General features: G+C 33.6%; 1 protein-coding gene across 2 annotated transcripts in view; it reads right to left on the bottom strand.

Moving 5' to 3' along the window:
- Positions 1-26,699, bottom strand: part of SEMA3A (semaphorin 3A) — a 209,683-nt gene that overhangs the window by 137,106 nt on the left and 45,878 nt on the right. For both annotated transcript variants that reach the window (XR_008296879.1, XM_015068616.3), the window contains exons 2-3: positions 19,261-19,418; positions 14,471-14,533 (exon numbers count right to left, since the gene is read on the bottom strand). Coding sequence is in view for 1 of the 2 variants with exons in the window: in XM_015068616.3 (XP_014924102.1) it covers positions 14,471-14,533; positions 19,261-19,418 (221 nt within the window). In the remaining variant the exon portion in view is untranslated. The remainder of the gene's footprint in view (positions 1-14,470; positions 14,534-19,260; positions 19,419-26,699) is intronic.

Genomic DNA, 26,699 nt, shown 5'->3' with positions numbered 1-26,699 from the left:
TCTCTAATCCCATTAGTAACACCTAAGTGCATCCTAGAAATCTGAGAAGAGACCCTAGTTCTCTGGGACAACAATAAAAGGAAACATTTTATGAGCATGGATACTTGTAAAGACAAATGGAGACTCATGCCATCTCTGTAACTGTTTTCAGTCCTAAAATCAATAGGCTGGTGAGTTTATATCTCTTATAGACTGGGTAATTGATTAGCAATAATTAGTGGTTGAAAAACTCAGGGTTCTTAAAAGTACAGAAGTGAGCCACACTGAATATCATAATTTTAGTTTGTTGTCTATTAACTATCAAAGAAGTATTACTCTAGTACGACAGCTAGACCTCTACAGAGCTGCTGGAAAAAAATCAGTCACAAGACTATAGCTGTGAAACCTGGCAAAGGGTTCTACTGAGAATACTGATAACAGACTCTATCTGTGCTACAAAGGGACTAGACCCACCCAATTGGCCTAAGGCCTGGAATGATCCCCTTCATTTCCCCAGTGAACTCTCCTAGTTGGCAGCAGGCTGTAATGTTGCCATGCCCCAGGGCTAGCTCAGCATTATTTTGAAAGGAAGCTTGATGCAAATAGAATGGAGAGAAATTTCTTAGGTTTACAGAATAGGTTAAGACATTTGAAATGAAACAAAGACAGTGAATGAAGTACTTTCAAAATTGGCTAAAAATAGCTGCATGGAAGCAGTGAATTAAAAGTACTGGACAGAGAAGAACCAAAAATTTGAAGAAGACATTGTTAGCAAGGATTGTTCTTTAAACAGAAAACCTACATAAAAGAGTATCAATTCTGTCATTCATTTGCCTTCACTCTCTAGCTTGTTGCTGCCAAGGTTTTTTTTGTTTTTGTTTTTGTTTTTTGAATGTTCCAAAACAGGATACTCATTTTATTTGGAAGCAGCCTGGACATTCCTCTAAAAAAGAAGGAAGCGTGGCAGAAAAAGGAAACACACTTCACACATTTCTGTTCTAGGGAGACAGAAGAAGAGTGATTCTGACCTTTTCTTGAACCATGACAATTCTTAAAACTTAGAATGTAATGTACTTTTTGGCATTAAACTACTGCACTGCTTTGCTCAGCACCGGCGGATTTACAACGTAATAAAGAAAATGTAATCAGTTCAAAATGAATTCATTTTTCAAACCTTGATCCTTTTTGGAATTTAAGTTGATATACACAGACAAGTTCAGCAACAAGTTGGCTTCCCAAGAGTCAGGTAACCATACTGACCTCTTATTTTACTGAAATGTACTTCAGACCAACAGCATTATGAATTGTTAAATTTCCTAGAAGTAAAAGTAAGGACAATAATAAACCAGTAAACCCCAAGGCTGCACCTGAAGAACAATGATTCATCATCCTAGTGACAAACCGTTCACACTTATTTTTTCAATGTTTCTAGTGCTTTCAGATTAAATTGATAGAGGAATTAAACAAAAGAGATATTAGCCTGGAAAAATAAATTAGAAAGAAAATGTCTACCCCCAGAAAAAAAGATATAGGAGCCAAATGCACTGTGATTCAAAAACAAACATTACAAATATGTAGCACTGATTAGACTATGTTACGCAGACTTTTCCCGGACGGTTACAAAAATAAAGTCCATCCATCTGTCAAAACAACTGCTCCATGCATGAAAATTAAAACAGAATCGAGGTGTTTTTAACTAACTTCCGATAATTATACTTTCTACAAAAGAATGTAATTTACCTCCAATTCCAATTACCTCCTTGCATGTTCTTAAATTATAGATGGAGCAGTGAAATGTTACTCTAAATAAGAGAAAAAAGGAGAGAAGGCTGTGAAGATGAACAATTTCTATTCAAATATATTCAGTTCATGATTAAATCTAACAACTTGTTCTGGTTCAAATAAAAATCTGCCCAAAATGAATGGGTATAGTGTAGTATTGCCTCAGGTCAGCGAACATTCATTTAGAAGAAAAAGTCTCTATGTAGTTTATGTAGAAATATTTTAATGTTTAATCTACCATCTGGGAAAGCAAAGGAATCCTTTTCCTATCATGATGGGTGGATACATTTCTGCATGAAAATCCATTAATAAGCTTAATTCCTGAAGTTAATCTGTTGACTTTCTTTTTCTCTGCTCGATTTATTTGGCTGAATACTAGAATCTTCGTGCCAAAGCAGTAATCCGTGAGATTGTTCCTGTCACTCACTTCATCCCTCTATGTAAGCTGTTTCATACTTATCTAGCAATAATATTTTCTCTTTTTTTTTCTTTTAACACTATGCTATTACAGCTGTGACCTAATCATCCATAATCATGTCTTTCTAATACCTCGGCATTCATTAAAGGATGTTATATATCTCTTCTTCAAAGAGGCATAGGTAATAAAACTAAGACTTAACTGTGTTCTAATTATAATATTAACCATCTAATGTTGAATTTGTGACCTGGAATTGCTTAACATGCACCTTGTGATATGGTGAGTAGGCTGTTCTATCCATTTTGGGAGACATTTTCACCTTCATTATCAAGAAAAATGATGGACTGATAAAACCAACTGACCTGTTCACCTCAAAGCTTTGTTTGGTTATGTTTTGATTTCAGAAATTTTTTTAAAACAATGATTCAACTAGGACAACAAAATTGGTGTCATTTCATGGCTGGTTATTTAAGAATGTAAGCCTATTCACATTAACTGACCTATAACGTCTTTAAACCTGTAACAGATGAAAATTAAATTTTAAAGTGGCTCGAGTTATGTGACAGACTAAATGAAGACTCCTACACAAAGCTACCAAATCATTTTATGTAAATACTCATTTCTGTTAAGATGCCCCATTTGACTGACTTTTCACCTCAGGATTGACTGCTGTGAAGCTCTAGAAGTTACTTATGGACCAGAGAAACTGATAACATCTACATTTTAGCTTATATTTTCTTTCATATTGTGCTATCAATCTAATTATCACATTTGTATCATTCACTTGAGTTGTTTGATTGTAGGTGGTCCATAAAAAAATAAACCTTCTTTATCTTATATTCAAATGAAAGCATACAATTATAAAGTATTATGTGAAACCAACTTAAAAATTTTCCTGCCAAGCCAGAAGAACTATTTAAGTAGTCAAAAATCCCTACTCTGATTTCAACCATACTATGTGGTTTCCAATTATTTTATGCAACATGTTGAGTACTTGGTGCTCATGCCTTACAGCAACTAAGTCCATGATTTACACCAAGTAGGTAGAGTTACAATCTAAAAAGGCTTCCTGCGGCACCAGGTTGGCTCTGTTGGTTAAGCTTCTGGCTTTGGCTCAGGTCATGATCTCGCAGTTCACAAGTTCGAGCCCTGCATCGCATCGGGCTCTGTGCTGACAGCTCAGAGCCTAGAGCCTGCTTCGGATTCTGTGTCTCCCACTCTCTCTGCCCTTTGCCCACTCATGCTCTGTCTCTCTCCCTCTCTTTCTCAAAAATAAACATAAAAAATTTTTAAAGAGGCTTACTGTGGATAGAATTAGTTGGCATATTTATTCCTAACATATATGCTTTCTCATAACAGAATCTAATACTCAAACAAGGGAGAAAAACTGCATCTTTAATTATGTATGATATATAGCCATGAGGAAGGAGAAATAAAAATGAAATCCACATTTTAAAGGAATGTTTGATTTCATTCACATATACCTCTCTTTTACCTTCTACCTTGTCTAACATGAAAAGTGACAACATTTTTGGTTGGAGTCTTAATATCAAAAGTATTAAATGCTGTTAATTAATTAATAATATAGAATGTTCTCTTAATATATTTTCTAATATATGGAGACTCCTTAGCCATTTATAATACTCCATATATACTATATAATCTGTATATACTATAATGTACATACACACATATACAGATATATGTGTGCATATATATTACATACATTAATTTTAGAAATAATTTCTGAATACAATGAAAATTTGGACCTTTAGAATTTTAAATTTTGATTATATGAATATTTAATAAAGATGTTAGTTTTTTAAAATAGATATTCAAACTTGAAAAGGTATTCTCAGAGAATTTAAGGAAAACATATAGGGGCATCTGGCTGGCTCAGTGAGAAGAGTATGTGACTCTTGATCTTGGGGTCATAAGCTTGAGCCCCATGTTGGGCACAGACAACATTTAAATAAATAAATTAATTAAAAAAAAACATATAGAGCAAAAGTAATGAATTAATAATAACAAAACAGAAATAGCATGGGGGTTTTAACATGATGCTTTAAAAGTCAGTCAGACATGGGTTAGAATTATTCAGGCAACATTTTTCATTTGCTGTGTGGCTATCAGAAAGTTACTTAGGATCTCTGAGTCACAGTCTCCTCAACTAAAAATGAGAACAGTGATATAGTAAAGTACTTACCATAATAACTTAGTACTTACTAAATAATCAGCTGGTTATAGTATTCTTTTTTAAAAAAAAAATTTAATGTTTATTTTTGAGAGAAAGAGAAAAACAGTGTGAGTGGAGGAGGGGCAGAGAGGGAGGGTGACAAAGAATCCAAAGCAGGCTCCAGGCTCCTAGCTGTTAGCACCAGACACAAGGCTTGAACCCATGAGTGGTGAGATCATGATCTGAGCCAAAGTCAGATGCTTAATTGACTGAGCCACCCAGGTGCCCCTAACTTATTCTTAATATTGGAAATCATCTGTTTATTTGATTTGAATATTTCCACCTATGCTCACCTCTCATGCCATTCACTATAGTGTGCAATACCTTGGGCAAGAACTCCATTATGAATTGTTCCTTCCTTTTAAGGACAGATAAGGGAGTTTAAGCCCATACTTGATGATAAGGAGAGGTGGATTTAGTACAATTGGTATGAAATATTAAAAATATGTGCCCATTTTTGTTACAAAGGGAAATTACATGTTGTTCATTAGAACTTTCATAAAATTCCAGTCTTCCACGAGTAGAGGACTATAAGTTATAGTCACTCTTTTCATCAAAGTGGTAGATGGCATGAATTACTGTCAAACAGCAAATGCAGCAATTATTTAAAAGTTGTGGCAGAATTGTACTGTGTCACTTGAGATAAGCTGGAACTACAGTGTAGAATTCCCTTTTCCATAAACTGGTTAAGATTGGCCATAAAGTATTTTGCATGAGATGTGCAAGGCAGAAGTTGAACTGCAACCATAAAAGTCCCAAAGTTGTTCTGATCTGCTGGCCACCATGTTAGCATTGGGCCTGCCCCTCCTGCACCCTCTACCAGATCTTATTTGCTAGCTTCTATAAGGCCTGGTCCTGGTACTTGTGCAGCTCCATAGCAAAAAGCATCAGCTTCTTCTGTAGGTCACCCAAGTCATCAAAGTTGGAAGTGGTGAAAGAGACACCAACTCTAGTTTGTCCTTGTGGGTCACAGTTTATCCTTGCGAGTTTCAGTTGGTCCTTGCTCTTCCCCACTAAATGTCAGCTTTTCTTCCCTACTGCCAATCCTGGTGACCCACAACAATGTCAGGCCCATTACCTGACTCAGAGGCAATAGATTCCAGAAATCCATGGATTTCTCCACCATCTTCCACAACTGTATAAGGTCAAGTGCCTGTTACAAAATCCTTTTTAACATCGCTCATACAAGTTCTGGCCTCTGATCAAACCCTAACGTATAAAAGGCTACATATATAACTTACTACCATAAAACAGCTCATTGTGATATATTATAAGGGGAACATGGATCTGATCCATTTAAAAAGAAAAATACAACTTATTGGTTGATCATTCTGTTTCCAAATGCAAATGGTTCTTCTTTTTAAAACGCATATTAAGACTTAGAATCAATAAGTTATACTAATTTTGGTATCTCTTTAAACACAATACCAAAAAAATATTTTGATTCACACACACGTACACACATACATATATACACACAGGCAGTCTATATTTAATACATTGTATAGCATATAGGATACAGAGTATAATATATTTAGTGTGCTTAGCACTCAATTTGAATGTGATTATGACAATCTCCAAGAGTGTTCTGTTCTAAATGCATAAAAGCTAAAAACAAAGTTTAAGATTCTCAGTTTCCTGAAATAGTGTCAATTTTTTAGATACTATAATTTTGCATCCTGTTTTCCTTACCACCCTTAAAAATGTGGTAAAGAAAACTATATAAAAATTAAATGATATAAAAAGAACTTTAGGAAAGTTTTGTGATGTCCGATAGACATAATGGCGATTTTTATTGCAACATGAACAAATCAAAGAAAAACAGTCAAAAGTTGACCATAACCTATTTCCCTTGAGACAGAACATATCCAAGAAAAATATTTCCAGAGTTCATGTTAGATCTATGACACGATGGTCAGCATACGCATTGAAAATGAACAGAAATCCAAACCTTAAGATTAAGTGCATAGAGAAACAATACCAAAGATGACCATGAGAAGCTACGTGTCAGTATGACCTGGAACACCTGCTAACTATGTAGTTAGAAAACCCCAGAGGAACTGTCCAAATCATTCTAATAAACCTTAGAAAGCATAAAATGCTTACTACACTCTAAAAGTATGTATACTGATATCTGCATGAAATACAGTGTCCAATCAAATCTAGATAACAGTTTGTCAACCAATGCCAAATATATGAATTTCACTTCAACCACTGAGGGAGGGATCCAATTTAAAAAAATATAATCTAAAATCTGTAAACTCTCTTCAAGTTTTACATACTGTTCCTATTTTAAGAGCTAGCCTTACTTTGTAAGTGCATTTAAAATTTAATCCCGAACTCAAAAGATTACCAAAAAAACAAAACAAGAAACAAACCCTAAGTTTATATATATGAGACTCGGTCCATAGCAATTCAAACACAATAATTACTGTCTTATTTTGCCATATTATAAAACATATTAATTCAAAATATGAATAAAATCTAGTTTCTAAAATATCTTTAATGCCAAAGCTTCATTTTTGATGCATCTTCTACCTAAGATACAAAACTGATTCTTCCAGTTGCTTTGAAAGGAAATGCATATCTTTTTTTAAGCCTATTTATTTATTTTGGGAGAGAAAATGTGTGTGCATGTGCACACAAGCAAGGGAGGAACAGAGAGAGAGGGTAAGAAAGTGGCAAGCAGGCTCCATGCTGTCAGTACAGAGCCTGACAAGGGCTCAAACCCACGAACCATGAGATCATGACCTGAGCCGGTATCAAGACCCTTAACCAACTGAGCTACCCAGGTGCACCAGGAAAATATGTACCCTGTAACCAAATACGAGTTACAAAAATTAGTTAATAAAAGCAGTGCATTTAGAGCAGCGGGTATATACACTAAGCTCCCATTAAGTGTTAGTTTAGTCCACTTGTGTGGATATTTTTTTTTTCTTTTTTTATTGAAGCATAGAAGACACACAATGTTACATTAGTTTCAGGTATATAACATAGTAATTCCAGAATTCTATATGTTATACTAAGATCACCTCAAGTGATCATTATTATTATTATTACTTCTGAATGCTGAATTTAAACTGTAATCACTTTGCTCAGTTTACCTGATATTGACCCCCAAGCAGAAGAACACACACATATGTGCATGTGCATAAAAATCTATGTTCATTTCTGTGGCTTTTATAAGACAAGATTTTCACTGTCTTTCACGAAAAATGAGTGGTCTGGGGGCGCCTGGTTGGCTCAGTCGATCAAGCACCCAACTTTGGCTCAGGTCATGATCTCGCTGTCCATGAGTTCGAGCCCCATGTCGGGCTCTGTGCTGACAGCTCAGAGCCTGGAGACTGTTTCAGATACTGTGTCTCTCTCTCTCTCTGCCCCTCCCCCACTCACGCTCTGTCTCTCTCTCTCTCTCTCCGCAAAAATACATAAACTTAAAAAAAATGAACACAGTGAACATAATCTTTCATCATCTAAAATGCCTGCAGAAAATTATAACCAATATTGTCAAGAATTGTAAAGGGTCTATGATTTTTTTCTAACTTAGAAGATAACAAGTTATTCAAATACAGTTTCATTCAGGCTGGCAGAATATACGTGGCTCTTGAATCAGAGACAAAGGACATTATTACCCACAAAAATATTAGTCATTGTACCAGCATTCTCATGCTGGTTCCCCAAGCTCCAATTCCTAGTGCACAGTATGAAGAGGATCTGGTGACAACCTGTACGTGCAGTGAGTTGCATTACAGCAGAGAAGCCTTGGGTTAAGGGAACCTGAATATTTTATTATAGTCACAAGCATGCTTGCCATTATATATTGAGGGAGACGTTAGTTTATTGTACTGGATGGTAAGCATACCTGCCCTGTGCCCTGAGGGAGACACTACCTCTAACTGCTCAAGGCTTGCAAACCAGCCTTTTGTTTAAGAGGGAGACACTATGTTCCAAGTCTCTTCCCTAGACAAATATCCTTCAAATATCCTTTAAATTCTGTAAAATGGCAGTTAGGGCCTCTATTCATCAGATATGCAGAATTATATGAAAGACCCATGAAAAAATATCTCCCAATGATTATACATCAAGGTTTTGAAATTTAATGAAGCCTTATGATTTCTGTAGAATTAGGAGGTAATTCAACCATCCATTTAAAAAAAAATTAAAATGCCTTGAATTCCTTAGAAGAAAATTTTTAAAAAATTAAAGTTGATGCCAACTTTGACCTTTAAAAAAAGGTCATATGTATCCTTAAAAATTCACTCTAGAAAAGCAAATGAATTTCAATGACTAATGTGCATTTTGGACTGTACTGAAACTTAAGATTCATGTGTGGCTTCAAATTCTCCATTGCATTCACTTGGCAAAAAATAGTGTTGCTAAAGCCCTGTAATTTGAGCCATGATAAATTTGATAGACATGTTATAATACATCATAGCATTAAAAATGAATAACAACTAAGGACAAAAATATAAAAATAAATCCCTCAAGAATTGCAAAAAAATGTCCCAAAATTCAGGTGCATGACAATACGCTTTGAAATGTTTCCAACAATAGCGATGTTATGAGAATCTGCTTTTTTTTGTTCATCTCAGATGGTTGAAATTTTGATTTCCAATGATGTTCAAAATATTTCTAACAGTCATACGGTTGCCATTTGGTTTTATTGAAACTTAGTGCAAAGAGAGATGGTTTAGTAGGATAAACAAAGAAGATACAGAGAGCTATTGATTCGAAACAGATTCTTTTACCAGCTTAGCATGTATTCAGTTTTCATTTGCAAAACAGGGTCAAGGAAGTTAATCCCTCAATAGAAATGTTATTGTGAATAACAAAGTGGATTTTAAGCACCAGGAAAAATATCAAAAATGAAAGTAAAGGTGAATAATAGCAGTCAGAATAGAGATATCTGGATTGCATTTATCTTCTTATTCAGGGACTCTGTCCAATAATATTCTATGTATTTTTTTTTTCAAATTACAAATCTCAAGTTACAACAATGGAAAAGTTCATGAGCATTTCACTCCCCTAATATAGAAATGCCCCAACAACATAAAAGTGTAGATAGAGCCTGCTACACTAAGAAAGCATATTAGGAATATAGCCGGTATATTCACTTGCACAAAAGGAAAACAAAAATAAATTTAGAGTGATGTTGTTGTCAGAAATGTCATTACCAGCAGTCTAAGACCCATTCATATTCTCTTTCTCCCTTGATCTACACATATATGTAGAAATAAGGAAATATAAATGTCTCTCAGGATGCAGATTCCTTCTTTACCACAAAGTCCATCTTTGTGGATAGCTGGCTTGAATGCCAGCTGCTGATTTAACGTATGTGTTTGATACAAAACTGAGCCATGAGAAACGATGGTGTGTATCTTTTCAGCTGCCTGGCAGGATGGGAAAGGGTTCAATTTTCTGTATGACGCTACACTCAGTGAACTATGTAGCTTCAGGAACTATGGATGTACAGGAACTATGAATGTTCAATCTAGTGGCATATCCTGACTACCCAGGTGGCTGTGTTGTCTTAACCATCTTAACCAGAATTAAGAATGACCCACTTTCAAGGTATATCTATCTGAAATATATATTATATACCATAATATACATATGATATATAATATGTATCAGTCAGTGCCTTTGCCTTACTTTTCCTATCATACTCTTACATCTAAATCCAATACTGAGAAGACAGCACTTCCTCCAGGAAGGTTTGTTTAAAGGAGCTTTATTTCTAGAGGACTCCTTAAGAAAACACTAAAACCAGAGGGAAACAGTAAACTCAGATCCTAGAAACCATGGAGAGCATTCAAGCAGGTCATTAGTTTACTTTTCTATAAATGTTCAGGTCAGTTCCTATTTTGGTTACAATTCTATCTTGGAGTCCCAATGGCTGCAAAAACTACTAAGCCTCATTCCTGTGGCTTTCAGCATCACAAGAATTCTTTGAAAGGAATTATTGTCCATATGTCACAGCTGACTATTATTTACTCAAGATACAGTGCAGAATTTCTATCAAACCATCCATGTCACTTCAAAAATCAGGTACTGGATGTAAATTCTTAAAAACTCTTTACTCTTAGTATTTCTTGCTAAGTGATTAAGAAATTATTGGTAAAAATACCAAAGCTATTTTTTTATGTTTATCAGGGAAAAATGTTAAAAATCCAGGAAGCCTACTAATTGCTATTTTTCTAAAATCATGTATTAGGGAAGAAATGGAAAAATGCATTTATATATTAAAGTTCAAAAATAATGAATAAATGGCACATATTTTATTTAAATGAAATATATATGTAAATTAAGTTACATAAATGAGGTTATCTGAAAAGAAATTTTAATAAAATGCATTTGAAATGCACAAAATATATTTTGAATAATAGGTCAATGAAAAGCATTATTAAAGGAATAAGATGGGTTACCAGAAAAATAGTAAGAAATCTATTTTCCTATTTGAATATATTATTGTTGACAGCTAGAGGAAAAATACATTTTTAACCAAAATATATGAAAACTGTTACATTTTTATTTTATCAAATAAGTGCTAAGAAAGAGAAAACAAAATATGCTGGAATTGAACTGCTATAATTTAACAGAAGATAAAAGAATAACCAAAACACAAACACGTTATCATGTTACATTAATTAGTTGACTTTTAAAAAGATTCGTATGGCTAATATTACCATATCATTAAACCTTCAAAAATTTAAATATCTCGATGCACACATAATTACCTATCTCTACCATAATTTATGGAGTATGACTTATAAGTCTTCAGAATGTTTATTACAAAGTGCTATGAAATGATCACGTGCAATTAATACCTTGTATCCGACTTAGCAAACTCTATATGTCTTAGTTCCTTTCAATTTAGTTCTATGAAAACCACAGCATTTTCAATAAGCCTGGAAAATAAAATAAAGTTGCCTTTCTTAGAGTGGAAACCTCTGAGGTCATAATTAGGGTTACCCTTATGGCACTATGCAGATCATGACTTTATTGCACCTGCTGAACTAACTGCATCTGTGTTAACACCAGAATCCCTTGGTGTTTAGTACTTATACCACAGTGGGAGGGGAGGGAAGGAAGAAGAGGAGAGAAGGGCAGATGAGAGGAGAGCCATAAAAGATAAGGGAAATACAGTGAGGTGAATTTTGGAAACCACAAACACTAAAGATTATGTGCTATCTTAGTAAATGAGTAAGCTGATTCAATCACTATATCAAATACACTCAGTACTTGCCTATAGTGCTTATTATAAATGCTTATTATAAAATCCAGATAATTTGCCAGATAAGTACATATTATCTTCAATTTCAAAACTGAATTGAATTCAGAATAGTGCAACACTACAGTGATCATGATCTTTAAAGAGGATCAAATTAATTTCATGAATGATGTTTTTGCTAAGAAATTGCCTAAGCAACTCTATTACATGTACCAGGAACACTAATATAGTTAATATAAATTTTGTACAATGCATTATAGCCTATGCAATAATTTCATTTGTGATTGAGTCTTACAGGAATGCTGTGAGCTGGTTGTTATTACGTCCACACCCTTGATGCGACCAGAATAGGTAAAGTATTTATTAGTCCTTTACTGTTTCTGTGTGTTAACAGGCAAATTCAAATCCATATATGCCACATGACACCAAAAACTTCATCAGAAGCACAGACATTCTGATCTCAACTTCTAGCATAGTACTCAAAATGTTCTAAAATTATGGATGAAAAGGCTTTGAATGAATATTCTGAATCACTGTATTTTCTGATCAAGAAAATGGAAGTAGTGATATCCACCTCATAAAGCTGTCATTAAAATTACATTTACAAAATAGCATTTAAATCATCATAGTACTTGACACAGGAAAGATTCTCAATAATTATACGTATTCATGTCTTCACTTGTTAAACTTCAACAGAAATGGAAAGAGTCTGTTTTTAAAAGTCACAGGTGCATACTGGTAAAATCTCTACTTCTATCCATCCTTAGTTAATATCACATTGAGATCTTTCAAAATAATCTGTTAAGGGTAAGCATGGCATTTTAAAGTTAATAATTTTTTGTGTATTCAGTTATGGGTTTTTTTGCCTTAGACTTACAAAGTATTTTCTTCTTTTAAATAATTTTCACAAAAACTCTTAAACTTGTTTCTCCCAATTGTAAAATATGTAATGTCTCGTTTAATGGATAAAATAATAAAGCACTCCAGAAATCAGAATACTTGCATAAGTACAGTTAATGAGTCATTGGGGGTTTCAACATAACATTCCTGACTTCTCTGGACTCCTACACCATTGTTTTTTCCTCTTTACTCCTTTCCAATAGTCCTAACATAAGCATCAACTTGGGACAGTTTAATATTTGACAGAACACACTTTGTTTTTAATGTTCATTTATTTTTGAGAAAGAGACACAGACAGAGCATGAGTAGGGGAGGGGCAGAGAGACAGGGAGACACAGAATGTGAAGCAGATTCCAGGCTCTGAGCTGTCAGCAAAGAGACCGACGTGGGGCTCAAATTCACAAATGATGAGATCATAACCTGAGCCAAAGTCAGGCATTTAACCTACTGAGCCACCCAGGCGTCCCTTGACAGAACGTTTTTGTGGTTCACTTTTACATAGCCAAAAAAATGTTTACTATGAAGGTGCAATGTAACTTATCATCACTATATTTAAAGTGAAATTTTCAAGGATGAAATTTGCCATGTTTGCTAATATGTAATTAGTCAAAGCCTGTGCTTTGTCCTCTTTTATCTATCTTCCTTCACCAGTAGCCAACACTGTTACCAGATTGAGATATTCTTTCCCCATGAATTCAGACTGCACCTCTACATCATTCTAAACATATGCGTCATCTTGTGGGCAGCTGCTACCAATCAATCAGGTTGTCTCCTGAAAATATCTACATATCTATACATCTACAAATATATATATACATACACACACACACACACACACACACACAAGCAGGTTAATGTGTGTCTTTAAGCACCTAAGATAAATTTCTTTTAAATGCCAATATGTATACAAAATATATAGGATTTTTCTTGTTTTTTAGACATCCAAAAATAAGACACAAAATAAAATACATTATATCTGTTTTTTTTAATTCAAAAAAAATTAATGGTTTATTTTTTAGAGAGAGACAGAGTGTGAGTAGGGGAGGTGCAAAGAGAGAGGGAGACACAGAATCTGAGCTGTCAGCACACAGCCTGACACGGGGCTCGAACTCACAAACAGTGAGATCATGACCTGAGCCGAAGGAGCACACTTAACCAACAGAGCCACCCAGGCACCCCTAAATTAGATATGTTTTAAATCCTGAAATTCATTTTACTTTATTGATTTAAATGACTATAACTGCCTTTTATGATCTGTGCAAATACTTGGCTATACCTCAAAACAGTGACCCACTTGATTTTACTAACAAAGTTTGCCTCAGAAAAAAATGAATGTACCTTTTGATAAAGGTAAAACCATTGTTGGATTGCTTACCATTCCTCTTTTGTTCAATGCCGATTACCTAGTCAAGACAATGCCTATTACCTAGTCATTACTCAATCCATATTTAAGAAAGCAGAGGAAGAATGGATGGATGGATGGATGGATGGATGGAAGGAAGGAAGGAAGAAAGGAAGGAAGGAAGATGAAAGGAAAGGAAAACAGAAAAAGAATGGAATGCAAAGAAGGAAGAAGGGATAATTTAATCATGACTCAGAGGCAGAAAAATTTCATATCACCCAAAAGGAATTCAAGAAGAATTAACATATGAAAACAAATTTGTACAAAGAAGTTGTAAGTATATATGCTACAAAATTGCATTTTGTTAATTATCTTTTGTATACATGTAAATCTTTAGGCATGTTTTACCTTCACCCCCTTCTTTATATAAAAATACCACTATCCAAAATTAAATACTTTTTTGTTTCTAAAAAGTGATTACGTTCACAAGTATAGTGTTTACTTAATACAACACTAAACAAAAATGATGACAGAATAATAAATTATGTAATTACTAAGATAATTTAGTTGATTGATACTTACCAGGATATCTTTTCCAGCCCATTTGCATTCATCCCTTCTGGTAAAAGATACTGGCCATACAATCTAAGGACAGAGAAAAAACATAATTTTACGCCAATTAAGTTCTCTAAGTGATCCAACATTATAGCCTGTTAGACTAAGGTGGGGCAACTTAAAGAAAGTTCCACAAAGCATTATGTGGTAGGAAGGTTCCAGCTTAAACTCTGCAGTAGCATCTATTAATTGGTATGAATGTAAATCATTCAATCTCTGCCTACCCATTAGACTTTGCTGTTTATGAAAGTTGAGCAACACAGAATTTATGTAGTCAGTAGATTTAAGCAGCGTGCAGAGAAGAGAACTGTCAGGTTGGGAGAGGAAGATCATTTTGAGAAGATGTGAAAATCTCGTGAAGGAAGATAGAAATAAACATAAAAAAGTGTCTAACATTTTTCTAAAAGAATCTGTCTTTATTATAAAAGAGTCATTTTGAATTTAAACATGAGGTGCTCTGGGTCCTTTTCCCTAATTCAAATTTCAGCATGACACTCTAGAATGAGCAATTGATAGGGTTAAGAAAACCTCATTTTAGAAAGGAATTTTTTTTTTTTTTTTTTGGTGGGGGGAAGCACAGTAAGTAGGTAAGAGTAGCATTATATACTTTCTGGAGATAAAGAAGGAAATGAATTTCCAAATAGATAGCTCTAAAAACTTTGCCACTGTGGGAAAAACTTAAACTAATTGAAAAACAATTGTTTTCATCCCTAATATTTCCCCTTCATTCTTTGACAACATTTATGCTAAATTCCAAAGGTTTCTATACTGTATAATCACAATGACAGTGGTAAGCAGGCCAAGATACTATTGGTGGTTTAGGGGATGGTGGATGTATTTTTCTTTATAATATTAATACAAACATCCTCATCTAAATTTTAATATAAAATTGTTCAGTTCCTCAGGGCAATTCGAATGAGTCCTATCTGTATTGGGGCAGAGCAATTGCATTTTTTTCTTTAATTCATCTTTCTCATCTGGTAACAGTTAATTGCAGGAAAAAAAAAATGTCATATGTAAAAAAAAGAAAATCCAGACATGGTGCAGTCACTCATTCATGTCTGTGTTAGTCTCAAAATGACTGATCATCTTTTTTGGGATCCTCAAGATAATTCAGTATAAATGGTCATAAACAAGCCTCAAGATAATTCAGTATAAATGTTTATAAACAAGCCTCAAGATAATTCAGTATAAACGGTCATAAACAAGCCCCTAGATAATTCAGTATAAATGGTCATAAACTTGTGCAAGGGCTATGATATTCAATCTAGGGAATCAAAAAACAAAATATAACACATTCATAAGCAAGAATTTAGGACATATCGAAATAACCTATGATGGCATAACAAATGCATTTCAGCTCTGTGTCACAATTATAAAAGCCCTAAAAATTTTTGGTTATACATTCATTTTTACCATCTGAAGCTTTTAATTTATGTATTCTTTTTCATGTGCTTTTCTTTTCATGTTTATCTGTATATATAAATTAGAACTGTCATTTGATTTGTTCCACAAGGATCTTACAAAGTAATCTCATAATAAAAAAAAAATCTAAGCACAATTAATGCACGTCCTTAAAATTCACATTACCCTGACTTCTGAATTACTAGAGCGGGTGCTGGGTAGTCTGTTCCATACATTCCACAGCTCTGTCTTCACTGTGGCTATGGAAAGCCCAAGCGATCTATTCTTATTTAAAGTTTATACCGGTAGATAAAATACAAATTTCATTTAAAACACGACAATAATATAGAGTATAGGGCTAAGATTTACTGACTTTCACATTAAGCTTGCCAGTTACATTTCACAAAACTCACAGATTATTAAAACATGATTTTTAACTGAAAAAGGCAAGTCATTTTCTCATACTTTCCTAGCTCTTGACTGCTGGTGGTGAGATAGCATGGGTCTCATTTTGTCATTTTTTCTCTTATGTCAAATGTTGATAAAAAATAATGTTGATAACATTCATGCTCAATTCTCTCAGAGGAGTGTGTACTCTCAACTTTCTAGAGTTCCCAGAGTTAAATAAATAAGTATAGCTTAAAAATCTGGCATGAATAAAATAAATTTTGGCATATAATATGCTATTCTGGAAAGCAACTTATGGGCATAACTATAAGTCAGTGAAATAAATATATATATTTACTTTATATAAAAAATATAAACATATTTAATTGTCATTTCCAACAGTATCCTCTTCCATAAAGAACAATTCCTGACTATTTGGTTATATTTGTTTACCTGTAGATATTTTTGTCTTCTTTGTTCAAAAAGTCTCAATTAACAATGCCTAAATTTCTTATGCTCATATTCAAAGTGTTTCATGATGTGTATTACACTTTCCTTTCTTCATGCGTCTATAGTTCTATTCATGACAGCCCCTCTCACTCATAATTTTATAAATAAGCATTTGTGCTTAAAGAAACAGCATGCTTTTATGAAGCTCTAGAATCTTTTCATAGTTCTTCCAAATCTGAGAATGTGTTATCTCTAATAAGGATTGGCCTAATATATACCTTTATGCTCATAATCTTATCTTTAATATTATGTTGTAAGTCCATCAAGAATTATTTATGATATCCTATAGTGATCTTTATAAAGTTTATTACAAGAGTAGATGCTTCAGAAAATGCTAAATAACATCATACAGAGATTATAAAGAACATTAATAGACAAATGCATGTGAATTCTTAAGTAAACTAGATTTACTCCTATGGACAGTGTGGTATAATTAAATAATACGTTTGGAATGAATGTTTTAGACTTAGAAATATGTCTTCCATTAGAATAATGATTTTAAATGCAAGAGCAGGAGCTATAACAACACTATGAAACTGGGCAAGTCACCTAACTTGAATTAATTCATTACTTCAGTATCTATTTATTGTAAGTCTAGTTGGTAGAAGATACTGTGATTATATCAAGGGCATACAAATGGCTCTGGGATTTTCCTCATCTATAAAACAGCAGGTTGTCTCATACAATAATTAAGCCTTTTCAATTTTAGAACAAACTGAGTATATAAACTAAGAATCTTTATTATTTCATTATTCAGAGAAAAATGCCAAATACATTAAATACATATTCTGAGGTGTGATGTTACTCATATATTGTTTATGGATAAAAAATATATGTATATATATTTATGTTATATATATGAGTTTTACAAAATGATAAAGCTATTATGAACACTGAAAACTTGAATTTATATAATTTCCTACTATTAAAATACCAAATATTTCTTAAACTTAGATTTTTCACTCATTATATAAAAAGGATGACTTATTTTCACTAAACAAAACAAAGCTGCTTATTTTATGACCTTTAGAAAAGACTCCAAGGTAAATATTTTGTTATTTCAGAAAAACAAACGGATAACTAGTTTTTTTTAGGCAACAGATAACCTTAGGAATACTGCAATCATCTGAGAAGTCTTAGAAATCAAATAGATTGAAAAAATCAGAAAAAGAAATATCAAAGGTGACATTTAAATGCCGTATATTAATCTCTAAGTATATCGCTGCTGTTTTGTATGATATACATAATGAATCAAATCTTTATGTACAGTCAGAATTTCAGAGTTTGGGTAGTAGGAAAGTAAAAGTCTTAGGTCCAGTGGTATACTCTATTAGAGATATGAATTAGCTTTGAATTTAATCTTCATTTGATCTTCAAAGCAATATTCTCCAACCAGGACAAAAGCTTTTAATACAATTCATTACTTTTCAAAACTTATTGTCCAATATGTTAAAGTTTATCAGAAGTTTAGGAAACACCACTCTCTAAAGTCCTATAAGAAGCAAAATTAACATACATAAAAACTGATGTATATGTACTCTAAAAAAATATGTTATACTAGTACTCCTACAAAAGCCGCTACATAAAAGATTTTTGTTCCTCAGAGAATTATGACTGGAAATACTGACTATGAAAAAATAATTGACTTTGAGTGCAGCATATGGACTCAGTAGCATAATTTGCACTAATTTTTCAATCCATGTTTATTTTCCAAACTGTATAGCTTATTAATTAAAGAAGCCAAAAACATGGTAAAGAGTAAGGATAAAACTGATAGACTGCAAGTGTCTAAATGACCACACTTGTAAAGATCTGACACTGAAAACTGATCTTCTAGATGAGGGTTTGGCAAACTTTTTGTTTGAAAGGCCAGATAGTAAATATTTTAGGCTCTGTGAGCCAGATGATCTCTATCACAACTATTCAATTCTGCCATTGTTGAATGAAAGCAAACATAGACAATATGTAAATGTATGAGTGTCTGTGTTCCAATAACCATTATTTACAAAAACAGGTGACACACCAGATTAGGCATGTGTAAAATGATTGATGAACTCTGCATTTGCTGACAATATAGCGATATATACATACACATACATATACACACACACGGTAAATGATATCAATTATGATATATAAATATAATGGTTCAGATGTTTAGTTTTACACAGGAAAAATGATACAACTATGGAAGGATAAGCTTAAGTCAGTATTTCTTAAAATGATCATTTAACATACTATAGTTTTGTCCTTGATGATTTTTATGGTTTACTGCATCCATTGATTTGTGATAATCAAATCAATGCATTATTTTTATTTGCATCTGAAAAAATAAAATTATTAATTTAAACAGTTTTTTTTTCAGTTGTAACACTATCAAATAGCTAGAGAATTCACTGTTAAATAGCTTGAGATGTTTTAAAGAAACTACAGTGTATACATTAGAATAAAGATACCTTTTGAAAATCCTTGATATTAACCAGGTTGAATGAAAATATGTGATCCTTCGCTCCAACATACAGCCTACTCCGTTCCTCATCCAAAAGGAAGGTATGATAACTGGAGCTGTTGGCCAAGCCATTGAAAGTGATCACATTGTTGGATTCCAACATTTCTGCAAGGTAACAAAGCAAGACATTGGGTGTTAATGTGAGGTCCTACATGAGCATGGACTATTGGTACATGGCAATCTACGGCCTGCTGTAGCTACAAATCAGTGGTTGTTCTTAATGGTACTAAGAAATATACAGGAGCCATTTTTGTTTGTTTGTTTACATTTCATGGAAATGGAAGTCATAGTCATTAGTTTGCTGATTTCATACTCAATACCATATACTTCTTCAGAAGAAAGGAACAGAAATACCTCCTCTGCACAATTGATCCAATGAAATCTCTGTGCATGTAATGATAAAATGAAATGCTCAGTATTGTATATAAAATGTCTTTAATTTTACAATGGTTTTTTTAAATGGTTTCATTTGTTCCAAATCATTATCTAAAAGGAAAAGCGAAGCAGGCCAACAGAGCAGAGGCAGTATGAGGGAAACACTGTTGAACCTCCTAGGTTGTTTGAGGCTTCTTTTTACTAAGGAATTTTTACATGTCTTTTTGACCATTAAATAATTAACTCCACCATCTAAATCTTTTGTAATATTTTGTGACTGACATATATACAGAAGCCAAGTTACGTTTTCATAAAAACATAAGTTATATGAATTTTACTATCTGACTTCAATTTTTCAGTTTATTATCATTCTTCTATTTGCTTTTGCTAAGGGGCAAATCCTGACTTTTAGACCTATACCTAAGTGAAGAAATATTTTCAAATAAAAACATTAATTGTAAGTCCACCTTTGCATTGCAAAGGCAATTGTTGATAATCAACAAAGAGGTTTTTTTTTGTTTTTTTTTTTACATATCAGCCTCAGTCAAAATTATGTACATATACCACCACAAGCCCCTCCCAGGGGATGGAAATGTTGAAGATTCTCCAAAATTGTGTACTGAATCGATGATTTAGATTTGTCCAGGGCACACATAGTTGAACCGTTTCATCAACACCCACAAAATGCAGAATGTGTTTTCCAAGGAGAGAAAGCAGCAATATAGACCCTTCCTCTATCCCAGTCCTGTCCCCCATACATTAGCTTTACGGTAAGTTTCCTTGCTGTATCTATTTCTCCTACCGCCTTCTCCATATAACCAAAAATATTATTTCAGTGGGGGATAAAGTTCAAACTCCTTAATTTAGCATTAAAGACCATCTGAGTTTACACCCCAACCCAGTACTCCTCCCTCATGTCCTTTATACTGCAGGAAAATGTATCTGCAGTTGTCCACTTTTTAGCCTTTGCTGCCATTGTTCTTGACATCTACAACTATATACCACCTTGACAAGGGTATCCATTCTTTTTTTTTTTTTAATGTTTATCTATTTTTGATAGAGCACAAGCAGGGGAGGGGCAGAGAGAGAGGGAGACACAGCGACGCAGATACCACTCTCTGAGCCGTCAGCGCAGAGGCCAACATGGGGCTTGAACCCACAAGCTGTGAGATCATGACTTGAGCCGAAAGCAGACACTTAACCAACTGAGTCACCCAGGCACCACAAAGAGCATCCATCCGTAAGAGCTAGTTCAAGTGCAAGCCCCAAGAAATTCTTATAATTTCTTTGTAAATTACTCCTATAACTTGTATCACACTGTCAATCATTCATGTAAATGACTTATCTATCAGAATTAACATCCCCTCAAGTCAGGAAATCTATAATTAATAGCTCACTACCCACAACTCACATGGTTTCTTTTCCACATTACCAGGTCATTAAATATTAAATCGAATGTATATTTTTTCTATGGATTTATCTATCCATCCATCTACTACACAAAATTATAAGAATTGTTAAAATTATTAAAATGTGATTTTCTAATTAATTCATGAAAAAACAGTATAATACTGGGCTAGCCTTTTCCCACCCTCCACACCCATTAAAAAAAAATAAAGGAAGAAAGGAAAGAAAAGGAAGGCAGGAAGGGAGGAAGGAAGGAGGGAGGGAAGGAAGGAATCAATTTGAGAATTTCATTCACATGAGTGACGTCTGAAATAAATGAGAGCTATTAGTTTCCAGAGAGAAAAAAAACATAATTCACTACATGGTATCTGAATTTAAATGTCATCCTGTCACCACTTTCCGAATTATTGCAAATACTCAATGCTACAGAGAATGAATATAAGACTGAAATTTCCGCCATCCTGAGCTGTGTGAGGACGGCTACTGTAAAAGGCAAGGGTACATTACTGGACATGTTCAATGACTGACTTAATGGTTGTTCAAAGAGATAATAATTATCAAATAGAGAACGTGCCCTTCAGTATTCCTTCCAATTATAAAATCTATAATAATCCCCCCCCCCCATACAAGAGAAACAAAACTACAGGGAGCTAGACAAACTGAAAAGTCAGTTAAGTCTAAGGCAAGACAATTACATAAAATAGGAGGGTCCTTCAAGAGACACAAAGGTGAATTTTAATTGGAAACACACAGAACTATATAAGGGAGGTCTAAGCATCAAGTGGAAAAAGTTATGGGAAGACAACTACTATACCTAGAGAATGCAGAGTCATCCAGTTACAGGTAAGAACACAAAGTATCATCATAGTACTTACTAGCTGTGCAAACTAGGATGAATTCCTTATGCTACCTGGACCTCAGATTTTGGAAGATGGGGTTAATAATATATCTTCTAAGAGCTATTGTGAAGGTGAAATTAGGTAATTCATGTTAAATACTTAGAACAATAATTTGCATAGTAAAGCACACAATCACCTATGTGTATAAGCAGAGGTGAAATAGTAGTATGTTCAATCTTTTTGACCAGAAGTAGGAAATTAAGGTCCAGATGTAACAGACTGAAAAAAAATATTTTTCGACCTATCTTACCAAATATGCTAACTCATTAGCATTATCATTTTGTAAAGGGATAAAGAAAACCAATATACTTTCGATTTACATTAGTATGAAATATAAAGGTCCTTTTAAAAACAGTGAAATATTTTTTTGGTCTGCCAATTTCTATAACCTAAATTTTAAATAATAAATGTAGTGCCTATCTATATTATAATTCCAAACAATGAAAATATTCACCTAATTAAAAAATACATTACAGGTTGAATTTTGTAAATTCGTTCAGGGAGAATCATTGGTTACTCAGTACAGACAACTTAGAGAAAAGTCTTTAGTGGTTTATGAATGACATCATTACGGAAACAAACTACGCTTTAAAAATGTGTTAGTGCTAGATCATTTCATTAAACAAAGAGACAATATTTTCCTGGAGTATGGGTTAGCAGCTGTGTTTTCCATCACTTTCAAATATACTTGATTTTGCCTAATCATTCCTTTTTGCTCCAATTTCTTTAGATGTTCCTCTCTATCAAGGACTTTTTATATTTCATTACAACCAAGAAAAGAGTCTTTTTGAGACTCTCATGACATTGAGTCACAGCAAATTCTAGATTGCTTAGATTATCTCAACACTTTCCAGGGGAAAAAATACCTAGGTTAAAATCAGAGACGTTTTCTCTACATCTAGATAGATCTCATATTCTTTAATATTCTGTTTTCCTTTTTTAAATTTGTTATTTTTTCCTATATGTAGATACATTCAGCTGTACCTGATATTAAATAACTTCAACTTTGACTCTACTCCTTCAGAATTTTAGGACTTTCTTTTCAGCTTCTATTTTATAATTCTTAGTGTGACATAAATTAGAATTGGAACTAAAATAAGTATTAGAAATGTGAAATGTTTAATATTCTACTACCTTTTCATACCTTGCCTATGTTCACATCCAGGAAAATAGCAACAAACATTAGAGAACAATCTAAATTTCTACAGAATCAATTTGACTATAATGAATCTGATAGACCAAAGCATGTAAAGACACTAATTCTTTCTGGTGTAATTCAGCTTTTTCCTGGTTGAGACATTGCTTCAACCTCTACACGTTGTGGCAACCATAAAGAGAAGTCAATGTACAATTGTAATCAAAAGTGCCATTTCAAACAAGCACTCTTTAATGAACTTTTTATTCTGAAATACGAAAGGTGATTAAATAAGCATTCTATTTATTTCAGCTTCCAAAAATGACTTAGCGTCTACAATTTGTTTAAGGACAAAGTGAAAGCTATACCAATCAAAGAGTAAATAGTTTTTGCTCAATAGTGCTAACTATTATCACCATTTAAGATAATGGAGACAGTAAGCATTAAGTGTATATAGATGTTCTGGATGGGAATCATTTCATATGATTTCAAGCAGCAGAGTGTTCAATTACAAATAGATTACATTCTCTTGTGATATAATTCCATAAAACAGTCTTATGAAATTCAGGACACATATATATAAAGTCCATATATCTATTTTTAATGTAATAACATGAGCAAAAGAAGAAATGAAACTATAATTGATGTATTTTAATTAGAGGAGCCCACCAACTAATTATGGGAGAAGAACCATGATCTTTTCTAATGCATCTTTATTTCTTTGAAAGTTTATTTATTTTTGAGAGAGAGCACACAAGTGACTGGGGAGGGGCAGAGAGAGGGAGGCAGGTAATCCTAGGCAGGCTTGGGGCTGTCAGTGCAGAGCCCAACACAGGGCTCCATCTCACAAACTGTGAGATCATGACCTGAAACCAAGAATCAGTCAGTTAACTTACTGAGCCACACACAGGCAGCCCTCATGTCAATTCTAATTTTCATTCTACTTATTTATTTATAAATTTTGAGATCTGCCTTTTTTCCTGAATTCATCATAATCTATGTAGCTTTATTTGAATAAAGAAAAAAAGACACTGTTAGTAATTATTATCAGTAGATTAAGATACTGAAAAATTATTTTACGAGCTGATGTTCTTCTCATGTTTATTTTAATGTATGAAACGAAAAAAAAATGATGGGAAAATTTATATCAAAATCATACATGACTACTGACCTCTACATAATAAAGCTGGATAGTTCCTGTGGTGTTCTGATTATCGTTAGGACAAAAATAGATTTCTACAGATTATTGTATTGCAATAACCAGGTCAGATTCTCAAAAGGCAATGAAATGAATACAAATTTCTAGAATGTAAGACCACCCAGAACTAGACATTTTTATAATAGGATGAAGAACTGTCTGACCTTCAAAATCAAACAATAGCCACTCTGTTCTTTATATTTCTGACTTCCATTATTGTTTCTCATTCTCTTGCTCTTCCTTCCTCTTTTTCTCTCTTCTTTCCTTACCCCTTCCTCTAAGTTTTATAGCATGAAAGGTAATAGGATGCCATCAGTTACTGGATTCAAATTAATTGCCTGTATTCATTCATGGCTTTAGCCTCATGTCCTTTTTCTATGACTTGAACTTTGTCCTTTCACAGAACAAAGATCCCATTTAAAGTAGTCAAAGGCTGGATCTATAGGAAGCCAAATATTTTGACTAAATGATGACTATATCCAGATATTTGTAAATACTGGAAGGTTCACTGAGGTCCAAAGTTTTAGATGCTGCATTTCAGTGCTTCCTAGATTATTTTTTAAATTTAAAAAACTAAATTATTTCTAAAGCAAAATAGGAGCTAAAATAAAAGTTGGCAACTTTTTGTTGCATTATAAAAATAACAGAAACAAGTACTATTGACAGTCATATCATTTCATACAAAAAAGAGGCATTTTATTTAACAAAAAGAGCAAGAAGCAGCACACAAAAAGGATAATCCTTGGATACGGATAAATTTATATTGTAGAAAAATTCACCTTATTGTTACTACTTTATTTCACCAAGGACTTATTTTTAAAGACTATTACACAGAAGGGAAGTTCCTTTCCACAGACATGTTTGGCAACTGCTTCTCTAAGATAAATTGTGTGAATGGTGAACTCTACTCACAGCATTTCTAGCCAGTGTATTTTGTCATTACATAGATACAGCTAATGTTAGTGGGCATCTACATGCTTTTATTTATTTGGTGATGCTGAGTATATGCTCTCAGTTCACAAACTTTGGTATGTATTGTTCAAATATACTTAGAAAAATCTATCTTCTAATTTCATTACTAGTAAATACTTGAAATGTGCATCCAATTTTTACATGCTGGTCCGATGGTAACTTTTACATTAACTAATTTCTCCAGTCTATGCCAGACGCCACAACACTCTGTAAAACACAATCCCCCCACCTCTGCCTAGAACATTTCTCCAAGTTCTTCCAACTTATTTATTTATATTTGCCAAGGGTCTGATCTCTAACGTCTCCTAACACATTGAATTTATGGCAGGACTCTCCCTTCTCTTCTCAGGTGCTTCTTATTTGTAGTGGACTTGGAGAGACTCCCTAATCAAAGTACAAGGTGCCCACATTTGAGTTTTAGACAAGCAAAGGTCCGTTACCAGCACAAACCCAGTTTCTAAGCTTCTAGATGCCACACAATGAACTATATTGTCAGTGAGAGACAATGTATTTTTCCTCAAATATGCTTGTAAAACTCAAGAGCAGGCCTATCTGTGATATTAATCTGTTTTTCACTTTTTACAATGTGAAACATATGTATGGAGAGTTACTTCCTACAGACTAATCTAATTCAACAAGCACATACCCAGTCTTTACTGTGTATAATACACAGGCATTGGCTAAGAAATATGTGGAATATAAAGAGTAATAAAATCTTGATGGAAAGACAAATGCCCTCAAAGAAGCAAAAACTAAATGAACAGCATGAAGAATAATAAGAGCTAAGAAAGTTAACAGGAGGGAGAAATTAATGCCTCATGGAAAAGTGGATACTCATTGGAGAAAGAGCTTGGCGATTAATCCTGGCCTTAAAAAAATGTGTAACATATGACTTAGACCAGCAGGATGAGGTGTGGCAGAGCATTCCATGCACAGGACATGATAATGATCAGGAGACAGAAATAAGGTAAAATATAAGGTACAGTTTTAATTGCCTACTATTGCCAAAAACTGCTAAATGACTTATAGGTACATTCATTAAAAGTTTCATAACAAGATTATGAGGTGACAGTTCTCAGTCTCATTTTTTTCTCAGACAGATATTGGAAATATCCTAGGTCACAGAGACTATGTGGTAGAAAGTCAAGATATCCACTCCCATCTGACACCTGGGGCCGGTTCTTTTGGTCTTACCCTATTCTATCTCTAAGAAGGTAGAATCTTTGAGAATGCTAAGAACAGATTATTGAGGAAAAAAAATGTAAGAAGTTCGGTTATTTCTTACTATTACATAACTCACCTTAGTTGGGAGTCTCTTAAATCTTTATCTTATTTTCTCTGTACTTCATCTTTTTTTACACAGTAATAACTCCATGGGTAATCTTTTCTACAGGTATTTC

The sequence above is a fragment of the Acinonyx jubatus genome, chromosome A2, assembly GCF_027475565.1.
Source record: "Acinonyx jubatus isolate Ajub_Pintada_27869175 chromosome A2, VMU_Ajub_asm_v1.0, whole genome shotgun sequence".
Lineage (NCBI taxonomy): Eukaryota > Metazoa > Chordata > Mammalia > Carnivora > Felidae > Acinonyx > Acinonyx jubatus.
This window is presented reverse-complemented; position numbering and strand designations above follow the sequence as displayed.